General features: G+C 37.6%; 1 protein-coding gene across 1 annotated transcript; it reads right to left on the bottom strand.

Annotated features, from left to right (window-relative positions):
• Nucleotides 1-7,885: 7,885 nt before the first annotated feature.
• Nucleotides 7,886-9,659, bottom strand: LOC136227166 (polygalacturonase). Its single transcript, XM_066015858.1, has 9 exons — nt 9,573-9,659; nt 9,358-9,492; nt 9,117-9,284; nt 9,014-9,034; nt 8,731-8,938; nt 8,574-8,655; nt 8,383-8,491; nt 8,183-8,299; nt 7,886-8,119 (listed from the first exon to the last, which is right to left on the bottom strand). Exons 1-9 carry the CDS (start codon nt 9,657-9,659, stop codon nt 7,886-7,888), a joined length of 1,161 nt encoding a protein of 386 aa, XP_065871930.1.
• Nucleotides 9,660-16,198: the final 6,539 nt, after the last annotated feature.

Raw genomic sequence — 16,198 nt, forward strand, 5'->3', positions numbered from 1 at the left:
TGATAACGACGGGGTACACGTATCCCTAAGATCGGCCTCGCTCCACAACCACGCGAGGCCACGTCAAGTTTTTGGCGCCGTTGCCGGGGATTTATTTCTTCTGCAATATCGAACCAAAGGTCGATTTGTTAGTTTAGGCATTCCTTTGTGAATATCTCTGTGAATATCATCTATACTTGTTTATCTATACTTGTTTATAACCGTTAATACTTGTTTATATTTATACTTGTTCATATTTATACCTGTTTATACATATACTTGCTTATACATACACTTGTTTATATACGATTCTTTTTGTAAATATCCTTGTTTATATCGTTTATACTTGTTTATACATATACCTGTTTATACATACACCTGTTTATATACGATTCTTTTTGTGAATATCCTTGTTTATATCGTTTATACTTGTTTATACATAATTCTTTATACTTATTCTTTATACTTGTTGATATATAATTTCTTTATACTTTTCTATACTTGTTCATATCTGTATACTGTTACTTATCAACTTTTGTGCTAGAACTTCACTTTTTTTCAACATTCTCTGATCAATGAATTGGCAAGAAAAAGTCGAGTGGCAAGCTCAAAAGTTTACTATCCCATCAAGACAATACATTCATGCCCTGGAGAATGAGGCTCCCAATCCCTCCATGGCCGACTTAAATGAGAAAATGGATATCTTGATGGCGAAACTGAGCCTCAACACCAATGAAAGTGTAAGTTTTGTGGGTAATCACCAAAGGTATAATTCTAACCCCAATTCTTACAGCTTTTATGGTAGTGATTGGAGGAGACCTCAACACTCAATTCTGTCCTACGGGAACCCTAACATGTTGAGGCCTCCAAATAGGTTTATTAATGAGCACAGGGAAAACGAATTGGGAATGTTCCCTTACGAACAAGCAAGCTAAGTTCCTCCACAACCCCCTAGCTCACGAGATAAGGTGCTATCCCTTTTGAAAGGAATATCAGCCCGACTTACAATCAACGAGGAGGTTTGCAAGGACTTGAGCAACCAATTGGCTCAAATAAACAATGAGATGCAAGAGCACTCCCGAGATGCCCTCCCAAGCATAAAGGAAAACATAGAAATCCCACAAAGGGAATCAGCTCAAGCCATCTCTTTGAGGAATGACGAAAAGGTAGAACCAAGTCCACTATCACATGCATCACTCAAGGTAAGTGAAGAACCGGAAGCGGTAAGCAACCCCGGTTCAAAATCTGAAATCCTAAATCATGTGATAGAAATAAATGATCAAATCGAAGCTTGTGTATATCAACTACCTTTTCCTCAAAAGTTCGAAAAGTTTGGATTTACTCCTTGTTCAGAAGTTTTCATTCTCTTCGACCTACCAAGAGAATCCAAAAGGGAGCAAACCAAACTTTTTCATAATATGTTTAAATTCGGCCTCCTACTTTCATTAAACTTATTTGAGGATCTTAATCCGTTTTGTAGGTACAGGTTATTTGTTAAGGAGTTCGAGTTCCTAACGCGAGTAGAAGCATACACCTAGGCGGGAATTCTATGTCGAGCTCACCGACTATAACGTAGCGCTTCTTGGGAGGCAACCCAAGTTTTAATAAAACTTTTCAGGGCTGAAAATTGGCACCGCAAATCATCAAATTTTTGGCGATTGCGATAAAATCAGTAAGTTGTCTTCTCCATCCTAACTTTTTGCACTTGTACTTTATGGTTTGTGATGCAATGTTGGAACTTATTGCATATTTTTAGTGTGAGGAGGAGGGGTAGACAAACTTACAAAAATTGTATAATTTTTAAATTTTTGTTGCGTCGTGTCTAGTTTAGTTTAGCTTTTTTTTTGGGTTTTGTTTATGTTTTTGCATGTTTAGGACCTAAAACCGTGAACCTCCTTCGAATCTAAACTTCGTTATTTGTCTTTGAGGACTGAGAACCGAATCTAATATTGCATGACAACTAGTTTAGGTGTAGGACACAATCCTTGTATCTGTAAGAGCATGAGCTAAAGTTTGCATTTAGACCCTACTTTTGAAGAAATGCTAAAATCATTACTTAGGTAGATAACTTAAGAATTGAAGGCATGTGATGTTGAACTTGAGTTTGGGGAAAACTAGTAAACACAAAATTGAAACCCAAAGAATTGTGAGTTGAATTTGAGCCTAAGAGCGAACATCAAAAAGCTCTTTTTCTTGACATTTTTGTGTGAATGCTTTGACTTGTGGAAGATTACAGATTTTGCACCTAATACTGTGTTGAACCTACATGCAATGATTTGAGATGATAAACGATGAAATCAGCCTCATTAGAATTAACCCTTTTTCTTTACCTTATTTTCTCTTTTTCATCCACTCTAGGAAGCCCCTTTGAGCCTATATTTTTGTAGTTTATAGATTTTTTCTTTCGTTCTAACCTTTTTTTTTTTTGCAAACCACAACTTGGTTTGCTACTTAACCCAAAATTTTTGCAAAGCTCAAATTGAGCCTTTGTTTTCTTCTAGCGCTTTTTCTTTGTTTATGGCATTATAGTAGCAAGCCAAAAGGCTAAGAAGTGAATGAGCATCACTATCCAAAAAAAAAGGGGGGAAGAAGAGAAAAACAGAAAAGAAAAGAAAAGAAAAGAGACAAACTAAAAGGGGAGAACTTCATCCCCCAGTTCTTTAAATCAAAACGTCTCAAGAAAACATCCCAAAAAGAGAATAATGGATGAATAAAAAGCTCAATCACTTCATATTTGCTAAAGCCATTTGAACTTTGTTTTTCTAGCGCTAGAACTATTAACCCTTGTTGTACCTTTAACCCTCTAACCACATTACAACCCAAATTCGAGGCTGTTTTTGATATCATCGGAGTCATATAGCATAGAAGAGGAACTCGGATGAACGTGCAAAATCAACGTAATCCTAAGCAAGAACATAAGCCGAGAGTAAACACTTTAGCCACCAAAATTATGTGAAATGAGTGAACTACCTATGGTGAGGTGTTTTACTTAGCGATCCCCTCAAGCTCGTTTAATTGAACATGTGTCCTTTTGCTTAAAACTATAACCTATGATAATTGAAATGCGGCTTTTGGATATCGTGTCTCTACTTTGTATTTCCGAATGTATGTAATTACAGATGCTCGAAATTGTGTCAAGCACCTAGTCAAACCGGGAGGTTTTCTAGCTTGCTTGTGATTTCGGGTTTAGTTTTTTTAGTTTACTTGGGGACAAGTAAAGTTTTAAGTGCGAGGAGGTTTGATAGGGGTCAAAAACCCCTATCTTTGGGTACGGTTTTAGGACGGGTTTTAGCATTATTTAGTTAATAAACGAGCATTTCTCGCATTTAAATGCTTTTGTGTGAGTTAGTTAGGAATTGGAAACGTTTTATTTATTTTTCGTTGTTTAGGCTCGTTTTATGACCAATTTAGGCAATTACGGCCAAAATAGCATGCATAGTATAATTCCGTTATCTTTTGAAGCTAATTGGTCAACCAAAAGTCGCACCAAACGAAGCGTTTGCTCAAAATAAGCGATTGGCGGGTCAATTTAGCCTTTGGACTAATGTTATCTGGAGTTTCTGTACATGCGCAGGTATAAGTTCGGACGAAAAAGGCATCGACGGCAGTCGGCAAGCACGCGGGGGCATACCGGGCAAGAATGCTCGACGAGCGGGCCTCCGTAGGCCATGCCTGCTCGCCGAGCAGGGCACTACTCGCCGCGAGTAGCGCTTGCTCACCGAGCAGCTCGCCCTGCTCGGCGAGCAGACCTGCGGGAATTGGTCAAAAAGACCAATTCCGCCCCCACGACGCCACGACGGACCCCACGACTTCCTACCTGCATAAGGACACGAAAATAGGTCAAAAAGAGGGCCGAGCCACACCTATAAATAGAGTTTTTCCAATGTAAATTAGTATCTTTCATTTATTTGTAAATTACTTTAGCTTCCCCCTTGTAATTCCTCTCCATCTCCTCCATATCCTTCAAACCTCCATTGAAGCTCCTTCAAAGCTTTTCTTGAGGAATTGTCAAGGTTCGTCCTTAAGATTAGGTCGCCGGCTGCAGAGTAAACAGGTTCCCTGAAAGGGATTTTTGTATCTCCTTTTATCTTTCCTTGTTTGTACTCTTTGATACAGTTGCCGAACTTAGCTTATTGTATCTTGTGACATTTATCTTCGCCTTTAATAATAATTTAGCTCTTGTTTTGTCTATGATTATTTGTCTAATCTCTGTCTTACGCTTTATTCAATTGGTTTAACTCATTCAAAAGCCCCAAAATCTAGTAGGCACATATTGCGAGCTGAATCTGACCTAGTCAGAGCCTAGGATATTGACAACCTCTTAGTTGATTAAGCGCCAATTTACTGAGCCTTAGACCTAGTTTCGGCCTTAGGGAATCACGCGCTAGGAACCTCAGGAGGGTAAGTAGGGTTAATCGCCTTGAATACAAGTGACTCAGATTAGGTTTTTACTCAATAGACCTAACAATCTATCTTCATTATTATCGTTCATACCATGTTCCTTCGGGTAATTGCATCTAGTGAAAGATCAATTAGGAGTAGTTTAACTTAATTAGGGGTAGAGTAGCTTAATTAGGCATAGAATAACTTAGTTAGAATCAGATAACTTAGTTAGGATTAGTATAATTCAACCTAGGAGTAGATTAACTTAATCAAACCAACTCAAAACCCCCTAAGCCTAGATAACACCTGAAACCGAGTAGCTCGATACTTGCAGAAATAAATCCTGTGGACGATAACCTTGACTTAACTAGAAATTTATTACTTGATAACGACGGGGTACACTTATCCCTAAGATCGGCCTCGCTCCACAACCGCGCGAGGCCGCGTCAGATAGGCAGTAGGTTCACGACGCAATGATGAAGGAAGCTCAACAAGCCCCAAAAGGACCAAAATACCCTTAAGGGGGGGTGGGGGCTCTTGATAACATCCGGAAAAATATAAAGAGTGAAACGGTGGAAATATCGCCTTCAGTTGGTTCCACTAAATGGAACTAGGACATATGATGGATGTAAAGGGCATACGCCCAAAAAGGTCCAGCCAGGGAGGTTCGCCTCAGAAAAGAAGGCCAGCATCCGCCAAAAAGGCGTAATGAGGCGGGACCACCCAAAGGTCTTCTAACCGATATAGAAGAAGAACCGCAAGAGATTAATGATGATAAACGCCTTTATTAAACACTGAAACCATCAGGGTATAACTAGGATAACGCCTGAAAAGCATTAAAAAGCAATAAAAGGAGGTTAATGTGATTGTTACTAAGAGAGCATATAAATACCCCCTATAAGGTGTTTCCAGGTACGCAGTTCTTATTTTTCACTATTTCGTGATTACCATTCTATTCTTAAGATAATTGCTAACTTTGGTATCGGAGCTCCCCCGGCCGAACACAACGGCACCACACAGGGACATAATTCGATGATGAGGAATTTACAGAATATCAAGTGTTCATCTACATCTCCATTTGATAACATCTAAAAATTATACATGGAGAAAAGCATAATTAGACAAAGGATAAAGGAGCCGCCATAAGAAAAGATATGCACTAAGAGGGATTAGATATCCAAGCATCCGCCATCTACACTCTTATGGATAAGGATTCGACTTTCAAAGGGTTCTTACTATTGGAGTTGTAGTGGGTGTCAAGCAAGGTTGCCACTTTTTGGCAACCTTGCTTTAAGGTTGCCAAACTTTTTTTAATATATAAAAAAAGTTATTTACTTGATTATTATAGGTGCACTTTTTTTTATGAGTGTCTCTCTCCTTTCACTATTTGTTGACAATATTTATAATTAAAATAAATTATATATAAAGTAATGATTTGTAGAGCCATTATGACAACTTCTAAAGTTGTTTACTATTGGAGCATTTTTTAACAAAAGTTGTCAAAAGTAATGTGGATGATTAAGTTAATAAAATATTATATTTTAGTATAATGTGTTAAGTTTTGGCACTCTTTGAAGTAACCTTTATTGAAGATTCTCTTAGTGTACTGCAAGTTATAAATATATGAGAAACTTAAGTTTTATTGCCGATTAATAATAAAATTTATAATTTTTGCCTTTGAATATGACAGATGTTCTTTCCTTAGCCATTGGTCCGTTTGCAAACAATTCGACCAATTTGGGTAGTGATTTATACAAGTATGAGTTGCCATACAACAGTACATGTAGTTAATTTTTCTGCTATATTATTATTCATATCGTTCGACTGCTATATTCGTATCAATCGACTTTGATGAATAGAGTGAGTTGAGAATTCTTTCATATGTGCATTTGCATATTAATAAAGACTTCAATAGAATGAAACAGTTTAATGCTTAGAGGCATTTCAATATGATTTTATTGGTTGCAGAAATTATTGTAGGATATATCAAAATTGATGTTATTCAGAAAGAATGAGCTCAATAAACTTTATTATTCAGTTCTTTTTTCTAATATTTTTTTAATATTATCATTAGATAATAAATTATTGTGTTTATAATTAACTTAAACTTGTGATTTTCTTGTGACTTATGTTTATATTTGAATTTACGTCATTGCCATTGAAAAATGAAAAGGTAAATTACTAGTTTAATAATGGCAATTTATTGGTTTTAGTAATAATTAGCATATTATTTTTAGCGACGGTTGTCATCTGTTATTATAGGGACAAAATGTGTCATCATTATACGGGATTGACAGTGGTCCCTAGGAACGGGACGTAGGGCTTTATTGGCCAAGCTAGTGAAATCGAGATAAGCAAGTCAATGTACCGAATAGCTTTGAATGAAACTGGGTCTAGGAAAAAGCTTCTCTTTCTTTCCATCAGGCAAGGTATGTAGTTTCATAAAGGAATTACAGGACAACATGTTGTCTTTATGAATATGGATAACAGTCGTCTTGAGGAATGGGAACCACAGTGGTCCCTATGAATGAGTATGACAATGTCCCTGTAAACGGGGTGACAGTCGTCCCTACGAACGAGGATGATAGTCATCCCTCTCAACGGGAACGACATCATTTTTTTCATCCCTTATAGAATCGAGGACGGAGGAAAAATGATGAAAAATAGGGACAAAAAAATTATCCCCGAAATTATAGGGGACAAATTTTTTATATATTTGGAAATGATTTTTTCTTTTTTTTTTGTTTTTCTGGAGTGCTGCATAGCCAATCGTTTGTCCTAACAAGTTGCTACTCCTTTAGAGTTGTAAGATGCTTAAAACGGTCTTTAGGCCTTGGTCTCTTCTTTCCACATCCGCACAAAACTCACTTTGCATGCGCTTCATATTTAGACTCGACTTCTTGTCCAGAAATAAGGAAGTCTAGCTATTACAGGTTATGTAGTCTTTCTAGTCGAACTAAGCACATACATTGACTGTCATGTGATTTGAGAGAGGGTTCAAAATGGCTTAATTACTCCAGATTGCAGATCTTTTCACCAAGACTTAGCACTCCACTCAATTCTTGAATCTCCTTCACAAACTTGGACCCTTGCATGCCAAATTTGAGTAGGACTCGTGAACATACAAGCAATGATCAAATGCATAATGCACATCAACTTTAGCTTAAGCTGTAGATTCTGTAAAGCACCAGAACAGAACCAATGCCCACCTGCACTGCAGCTAAGCTTCGAGGAAGATTTTCCCAAAGTGGATCCAATTGATCATAGTATAAATTTGAGCTGTGCTTTTCCTTCAATGAGAATACCATTCATTTTATCCTTGAAAATATCTTAGGAATGTTAGTTTTTATTTTATGGTATTTGTTATTTTAAACATAGATAGACTATGGTCCTGTTAAATTTGAAATTGATATATAACTGGTGAACAAAAATACCAATTTTCTTAGAATCATTATTTTTATAAAAAAAATAAAGAAACACAGTTGGGTGATTGTAATATATATACAATACAATACAAGGGAATTTAGAGAATTGAAGTAGTAGAGCATTGAGGAGAAACATTTGGTGAAACTGGCATATTAACATTAATGCATGAAGCTTGAGCAGTTTGATGTTGTTGAGTTGATAAAAGAACATTTTGCAACATAATTTTCTGACAAGGAAATGTGTTACTGCAATCAAATTTCATGGCCACCTTTGAAGCACTTGTTCCTTTTATGTTTCTGTATATTATATTGCTTACGTGCACTGCTGATTTCTGCAATCAATAATGAGTGAGAGAGTGCATATGGTGCATATATATGAATTACTAATATATTACCTGTTGTGGACATGGATCGTCTTGATCACAGTAGTTTTGATCGACAATTATAGGATTTGTCACATTTTTCATTAGTATGTTTTCAAATATTATGTTTTTGGCATACCCAGAGCCTCCCTGAAAAAGTAATCATATATATGGGCCTGTTTTAGTAGGTAGTGAAATTAATTAATTAATGTAGGAGGAAGGAATTAACAAACCTGCCAAGTCTTAATTCTAACCCCATTAGTGGTGCCAGAAAAAGTAGCTCTATTAACAAACACATTTGAAACTTGAGCCTCTGAATGACCTGCTCCTAAGCTACCAATGCTGCACTTCCAAGTTCAATTAATTCTATTTAGCTTCAAATACACTTAGACTTGAACACATACACTTAGACTTGAACACATACCTTATTCCATGCCCTGGTCCACAACTTATATCTGTGGCTTCTACATTCTTTGATCCACTTACTATTGATATGCAATCATCACCTTCATTTAAAAATCATTAAACAAAAATTATTCATGATCACCACACCCCTATTCTCAACTCTATTATAAAAATACCTGTTCTTATCACACACTTTCTTATCCGAATATTTTGTGTGCCAGTCACATGAATTCCATCAGTATTAGGACTATTCTCGGGAGCAGTCACTTTAAGCTTCAAAATCCTCACATTCACACATTTTTGAATACTTATGTGCATTTGTTGTGCATTTTTTAACCATAGATTTGATACTATTACATTCTTGCATTCATAGAAAGTTACAGCCTGCAAATATTCTCTCGAATTATATTTGGAAAATGAGAGGAAATTTAAACAAGAGCAGGGTAATGAATTACTTACAGTTGGTGCATGTTTGCAAGGCTATATATATGCCAAGAGAAGAGAATAACCATAATTAGTTATAATATATAGAAAATTGAGGATTAAATTAAGAAAGAGGGACCTTGGTTTTGTCAAATTTGCAAGAATTTATCCACCAAGTTCTTCCATTTCCATTGATGATTCCACCACCTTTAACTCTTAGATTTTGTACATTATGAAATACTATCCAATGCCTTGTATCCTCTCCATAATCCTCCATTTTATTTGAAGCTTTCACCGTTCCATGAATCTGTCAACAATCTGTAGTCATGGCATCGATATAGAAGAAATACAGAGAGAGAGAGATAAGAAAGAAAACTGACCTTAAAAATGATATCAGATTGACAACAAGGGCCTGAAAATGTGAGTGGTTTGAGATGATAAATCTTGTTGTTAGGGACAATCAAAGTAACACTTGTTTGAGAAGAACAAGCCTCCTTCCATGCTTTCTCAAATGCCTAACCAAAATTCCAACCAAACATTTCCAATATTACACTAAATATATTCACTTTAATTATGTCAAATCAATGTTAGATACCTCAGAATCATCAATAATTCCATCAGCTTTAGCTCCAAAATCATCAACATTTACCATCTTTGATGAAGTTGAAGGACCACTTGCCATTCTATAATTGTAATCTGACCCCAAACAACACATGATAAAGAATGAGACTAGGAGGAATACAAGAAACAACTGCCTTAGTGGCTCCATCTCCATATGCTGAATGATAGATATCTAGATAGAACAAATATATATAGAGGGGATTAAGTTGAACAAGGAATCACTGCTTAATTAAAGCATGTTCTTCATGACACAAAAAGGATGCAATTTGAGATTTAGACGACACAATTATTTGACCACTATTTTTTACATTTTATATTCATTAATAACAAACAAATATTTAGTTAACTATCCATTTCATTTTATTTTATGCTCTCTCCTCCTCAGTGATATACTACCTTACATATACACCAAAACCTCTTTTTTCTCCAACTCTATTCGTTAATCTTCAACAATCGGGCTCAACCTGCTAAAACCATTACTTTTCAAAATTAATTAAAAACTAGTATTACTTTTCAAAACTTAAGACTCCATTTGTTTGTTTTGCATTTTCTTGATTTTTCCCTTTTTATTTACTTTGGAAAAAATAAGTCAATAAAAAATTTTAAATTATAACAAACACAGAGTAAAACATTTTTCTAAACTTTTCTATTTCTTCTTACCCTTTGAAAATAGTAGTCATCCACAACTTCTTCTCATTTTTCGGTGTTGTAGCCAAACATTGAAAAATATTTTATTTTCCAACATAAAAATTTTTATTACCCAAAATTTTTCAAAACACAATATTTTCCGACAAACAATCATAATTTACTAAAACATGGTGATTATGAATCCATATTAGGTTATAATTGAAAAAGACAATTTCAATTTCTAAATGATGTATAGCTGGTTTATAATTTTAAACTTTATATATTATGCATTCGTCTGACCAATTCAAGTTCTTTGATTGAACTAATGACACAATTATAGATCTTTGATTGAACTAAATGGCCCATGACACAATTATAGATCCGATTTAATATTTTGTCCGGTTCTGACAATAAGTTTTAGTTAATGTTCGAAAACAATTGTTGATAGATATTTAAAAAAATATATTAGATAACTTCTAACCACCACCTATAATAAACAATTTTTATATCAAATGAGCGTAATTAAAGACGTGGCTAAAAGAAATTTACATTTCAAATGTTGGTACTGTTAATCCATCACAATTTGGCATCATCTCATATTTCCATCTGATCCATGTGCCATGACATAACCCAAAAAAATGAGGAGTAGCAAATCAGGTGACTTCTTTAATTCGAAAACTCTTTTCTCAAAAACGCGATTTCCATCTTTGCTCCAGAATGAAAAGGAGATGATTAAAAAAAATGGAGATGAGAGCATAGGGTTGGATCGTAATTTGGAAATTTAGACCACAGAGATAGAAATCACGTTTGGGAGAGATAACGATGGAAGTTAACCAGACCTTTGACAAACACACCACTCTTAATGCGTATACAGGCCCACAGTTTCTTATTCTTTTGACTTTTACACCACGTAAATATTTAACATAAGTTTTAGTTTTTTTTTTTTTTTTATGAAAGTTCTTAATTATTAGTACTTATAATTCCACCAAAAAAAATTATTATTCCTGTAATTTATAAAGTATTTCAAATTTTATTCTGTGAAAAAAAAAACATTTCAACTATATATATATATATAATCAATAAAAAATTTTTGTACATAAATTTAATATTTTTTAATTATATATCATCTGTATATAATGATGTTAATATTTTATTTTAAAATAATTTTAAGTTTAAAAAAATAATAGTTTATAATTTTTCTTTCGAAAAGTACAAACCTCGTAGAATCACTTAAACTTAAATCTTGAGCTACTATCTTGAACTCATATATATATATATATATATATATATATATATATATATATATATATATATATATATTGTAGGCAAAGGAAAGAAAAAACAACCAAACAAACCACCCAAATAAAAACTAACTCGGGATTAGCCTGGGAAAGCTAACCCCAACTAGATCATTAAGCTCTTATATATAGTTGTGAAAGAAAAATATACCCTTATAAATTTTTTTTAATATTGAATGACAAAACATTATTATTTTATTATTAAATTATACATTGGAATTGCAGTTCTTGGTTTCCGGTCACATTTCTCACACCAAAATGTATCATCATTTAGCTTTACTTTCTTTCGAAAAATTTCACATGCTAAATAGTATCATCTAAATTTATCATTCATACTTTTTATTGTAGTAACCACCGTGAAAGTCTTATCTTGTCAAATTTTATAGTTATTATGTTGTATTATTTTATTTTTAATTAAACAACATAAATGACTGATAACAACCAGATATTATTTACGGGACCAAAAAGGATATTTACCAAAACGACAGCGTATTCGGACGATCGGGAAAGCTATGGCATATCAAGCAAGCCATCAAGGTGGCGGATCTCATAGATTCCTCCACACGCCATCCGTAGTCAAACCTACGGGAGACCCGTCATCATGTCTCGATTCGTCCAACTAACGGTCGAGCCGATTCTCAATAAAGGCAACCAATAACCCATTAATGAGCTAACGGTCATACTTGAATAAGATCAGTAACCGCCATTAATGAGGCATTAATGGAGACTTTCTAGTTACTAGGAGTTACGACTACATGACTATAAATAGCTTGCATACCAAGCTATTGAGGTACACACTTTTACGCTCTTCTTAAACCCTACTTTATCAATACAGTTTATTCTCTTCTCATATACTGACTTTGGCATCGGAGCTTCCCCCCGTCGAACCCAACGACGCCCCCACATGGAAGGATTCCAATCAAGAGTTCAGCACCGATCATCAATTGGTGCGGTGAACGTGGAGTTTCTAATCAAAAAAGGACTCAGTTCACGATTCAAGCATGGCAAGTGGGGGATCTAACCCCTCAACAAGAGCTACCACACCATCAGTACCACTTTCAGTTAATCCCCTTGCAAGCGCTGGCCGCGTTGATCCTAATGCACCAACTGTCCATGATGAAAGGGACATGTCACCATAATCCTTTTGGGATATTTGCGCAAGTACCGTAGGGAGAGAGCACGGACCCATCATGGAGGGTCGATTAAGGGCCTACCTGGACAATCAAGATGTAGGAAGAGCCACGACAGGGACTATTCCCACGCTGAATCGGTGTCGTCCGCCAAGGCCAACCCTATCTCAATGGCAAAATGCCTATCTTAGGTCCGGTGCTTCCCGTGATTCGTCATTTTTTCTCTCCCAGCCTGTGGATTCAACAATCGTTAATCCGGAGCTCGCTAGTGATATACCAATAAACCGAAGGTTATTTTCTGATATACCAGAGGGAAGTCGCCGGAATGATCAAGCTCCCCTGAGGAACATGACAAACCCAGGAATTACTATTGGCGGACCTCAAGCTCCTCCAGTACAAACTGGAATGCCGATGGATCAGGGACGAAATAACACTGTGGCGGATCAACTGGAAGGCGGACGTGATGGTCACAGACATAGGAGACAAACCAAATCCTATAGGAAAGGACGATCCAAATCTCGTTCTCATCACAGGCGCCGAACTAGATCCTCCTGGCGTGGGAGATTGCCCCCACCTCTCGAACGAAGGGAGGACGAACGCTGAGCTGGGACACCTCGCCAGGTCATTCAACATCTGCCACCAAATCAAGGAGGAGGCGGACGGTCTCCACCTAGGGGGCGGGGTGGTGGCGGAAGAAGGTCACCATCCGATCCTTCATCAGAATCCAGCTCCTCTTCCTCACAGCGAAGCAGGTCTCACAGTAGGAGATGCCCAAGAAGGGATCAAGGTTCTATGGCAGATCAGATCAGGGCAGAGATACGCAGATAGAACAATGAGAATGCTAGGCACAATCCGTTCGCCAACCGAGAATCGCCCTTCACTACGTGGATTAAAGTCGAAGAAACGGATAGGCATTTTAAGATCCCGAACATACCAGCCTACTCTAGTGAGGATAATCCTGAAGCCCATGCAAGGAAGTATCACATGTTGCTTGGACTTAACTGTGCAAGTGAAGCAGTGTTGTGCCGGATGTTTATCACCATGCTAAAAGGTCCAGCATACGATTGGTTCCAATCTCTCCCCCCGGGATCGATAGATAACTGGGACCAGTTGAGTAGGGAGTTTTGCGCAAAGTTTGCAGGATGCATTCCACCGGTGGTAAAATCGCGAAAGCTCTTCGAGCTAAAGCAAAAAGAAAATGAGTCTCTTCGGGAGTATGTCGACAACTTTAATAAGTTATGCATTCGCATTGTAGATGTGGATCTCTCCATGGCTGTAGAAGCAGTAGTAAAAAACACAACATGTAAGAGCTTACAGGTGGATCTTATTAGAAACAAACCAAAGACTATGGTGGAGCTGATGGAGAGGTGTAAGGATTTTATGGAAGTTGATGACATCCGAAGAGAGTCGGCATATCCTCCAAAAAGAGGGAAAGGCGAATCCCGAAGGTGGGATAAGGAGAAAGAAAATCCCTCTGACTCATCCTCCCGAAATAGGCGAAGGGGCTCTAGGAACAAATCAACATATACGCCATCGTTTACGCCGTTAAACGCCTCCAAAAGTGAAGTGCTAATGTGGATAGAAAACAACCAACACAAACGGAGCATTTCATACCCCGAACCAAAAGGGGGAGAGTACACCAATACGAGGAGAAACCCCAAGAATTATTGTCAGTATAATAGGAGGAACGACCATGAAACAGATGCATGCTGAGAGTTGGCTAGGGAGATTGAAAGACTTATTGAGAGAGGAAAGCTGCACAGGTTCGTCCAAAACGACAAAAAAGGAGATGGCGATAAACCAAGAGATGAGCCGAAGAAGAAGGCTAAAGGGGTCATTAATGTTATCGCTGGCGGACCAGGGTATCAGCCTACACTAAAGGAGGCAAAAACTATCGCTCTAGATAGAGCATCACTCAACCGCCCCTTTGCAGATGTTGGTCCAGCGATCCCCCCACATACAGATGCTATTGTCATCACTATGATGGTGGAAGGATGGGAAATGAAGAGAGTGATGATAGACACTGGCAGTTCGTGTAATGTCATCGCTAGGGGAGCATTCTCCAAGCTCAAGGTTGATCCTATTCAAATAGAGACCACCATCGTAGATATCCTGGGAGTAACAGGTCACACAATCCAGACAAAGGGACAAGTGACGCTGGAATGCGAATTAGCAGATGAAGATCAGGTATGGATGGGAGATCTAGAGTTCTCCATCATGGACGGTCAATTGGCATACAACATCATCTTAGGGCGACCTTTTATCTCAGAGGTGGCAGCTCTCATATCGATACACCATTTGACGATGTACATCCTTACTGCCAAGGGGGGTGTGATGATCAAGGGGAACTAGAAGGTTGCTCAGGAGACATACTTTGCATCCTGATCAATTCGCCCTCAGTCCAAAGATGACGAAGAAGATGAGCTTGTTACGACGGCCCTTAGAGATATAGAAATGTTCCTCATTGTAGATGGTAAGCAGGTACGGATTGCCAAAGGACTAAGAGTTGAGATTAAGGAAGACGTTATGAAAGTTCTCCTCAAATCAGAAGATGTGTTCGCATGGAAGGATGAGATCCTCACAGGGGTCAGTCCAGATGTGATCACTCATAAGCTCAATATCGCCGAAGACGCAGTCCCTATGGCTCAGAAGAGAAGGAATCACGGGCCATAGAGACAGAAAGTGATAGAGGAAGAGATATCTAAACTGAAAAAGGCGGACGCCATCGAGGAAGTTATTTACACGCAATGGCTGGCGAATGTGGTCCTAGTTAAAAAGCAAGCGGATCATACCGCATGTGTATCGATTTCACAGACCTTAATAAGTCTTGTCCTAAAGACAACTACCCTTTGCCTTGCATTGATATCCTAGTTGACGGAACCGCAGGACATGTATTATATTCCTTCACAGATGTGAAGTCGAGTTATCACCAGATCCTCATGGAGCCATCAGACAGGATCAAAACTTCCTTTGTAACTCACCAGGCGACTTATTGCTTCAAGGTCATGCCTTTTGGGCTAAAGAACGCTGGAGCTACTTACCAGCGGATGATGAACAAAATATTCGAAGGAAGAAAGGGTGACAACTTCTCAGTTTATGTGGATGACATGATCATTAAGAGCACCACCATGGAGAGGCATGCAGAGGACATAAGAGAAGTCTTAGGAGTCCTTCGTCATCACAACATCAAGCTAAATCCTGAGAAGTGTACTTTTGGGGCAACTTATGGAAAATTCCTAGGATACATGATCAGCCAAAAAGGAGTAGGTCCCAATCCAGATAAAATCAAAGCTGTACTGGATATGAAGGCGCCACAAAATGTCAGAGAGGTGCAACGCCTTAATGGGCGGATCATAGCACTTGGTCGATTCATCTCATGCTCCCTTCGTAGATGCCAACCTTTTTATGAAGTTATCAAAAAACGGAAAGCATTCGAGTGGAATGAAGATTGCAAGCAGGCCTTCGAAGGGATCAAACGCTTCCTCTCAGAACCACCTCTAATGAGCAGACCTTTGGAAGGTGAGAATCTGTACATGTTCTGTTAC

This window comes from Euphorbia lathyris, chromosome 4, assembly GCF_963576675.1.
Source record: "Euphorbia lathyris chromosome 4, ddEupLath1.1, whole genome shotgun sequence".
In the NCBI taxonomy this organism is placed as follows: Eukaryota; Viridiplantae; Streptophyta; class Magnoliopsida; order Malpighiales; family Euphorbiaceae; genus Euphorbia; species Euphorbia lathyris.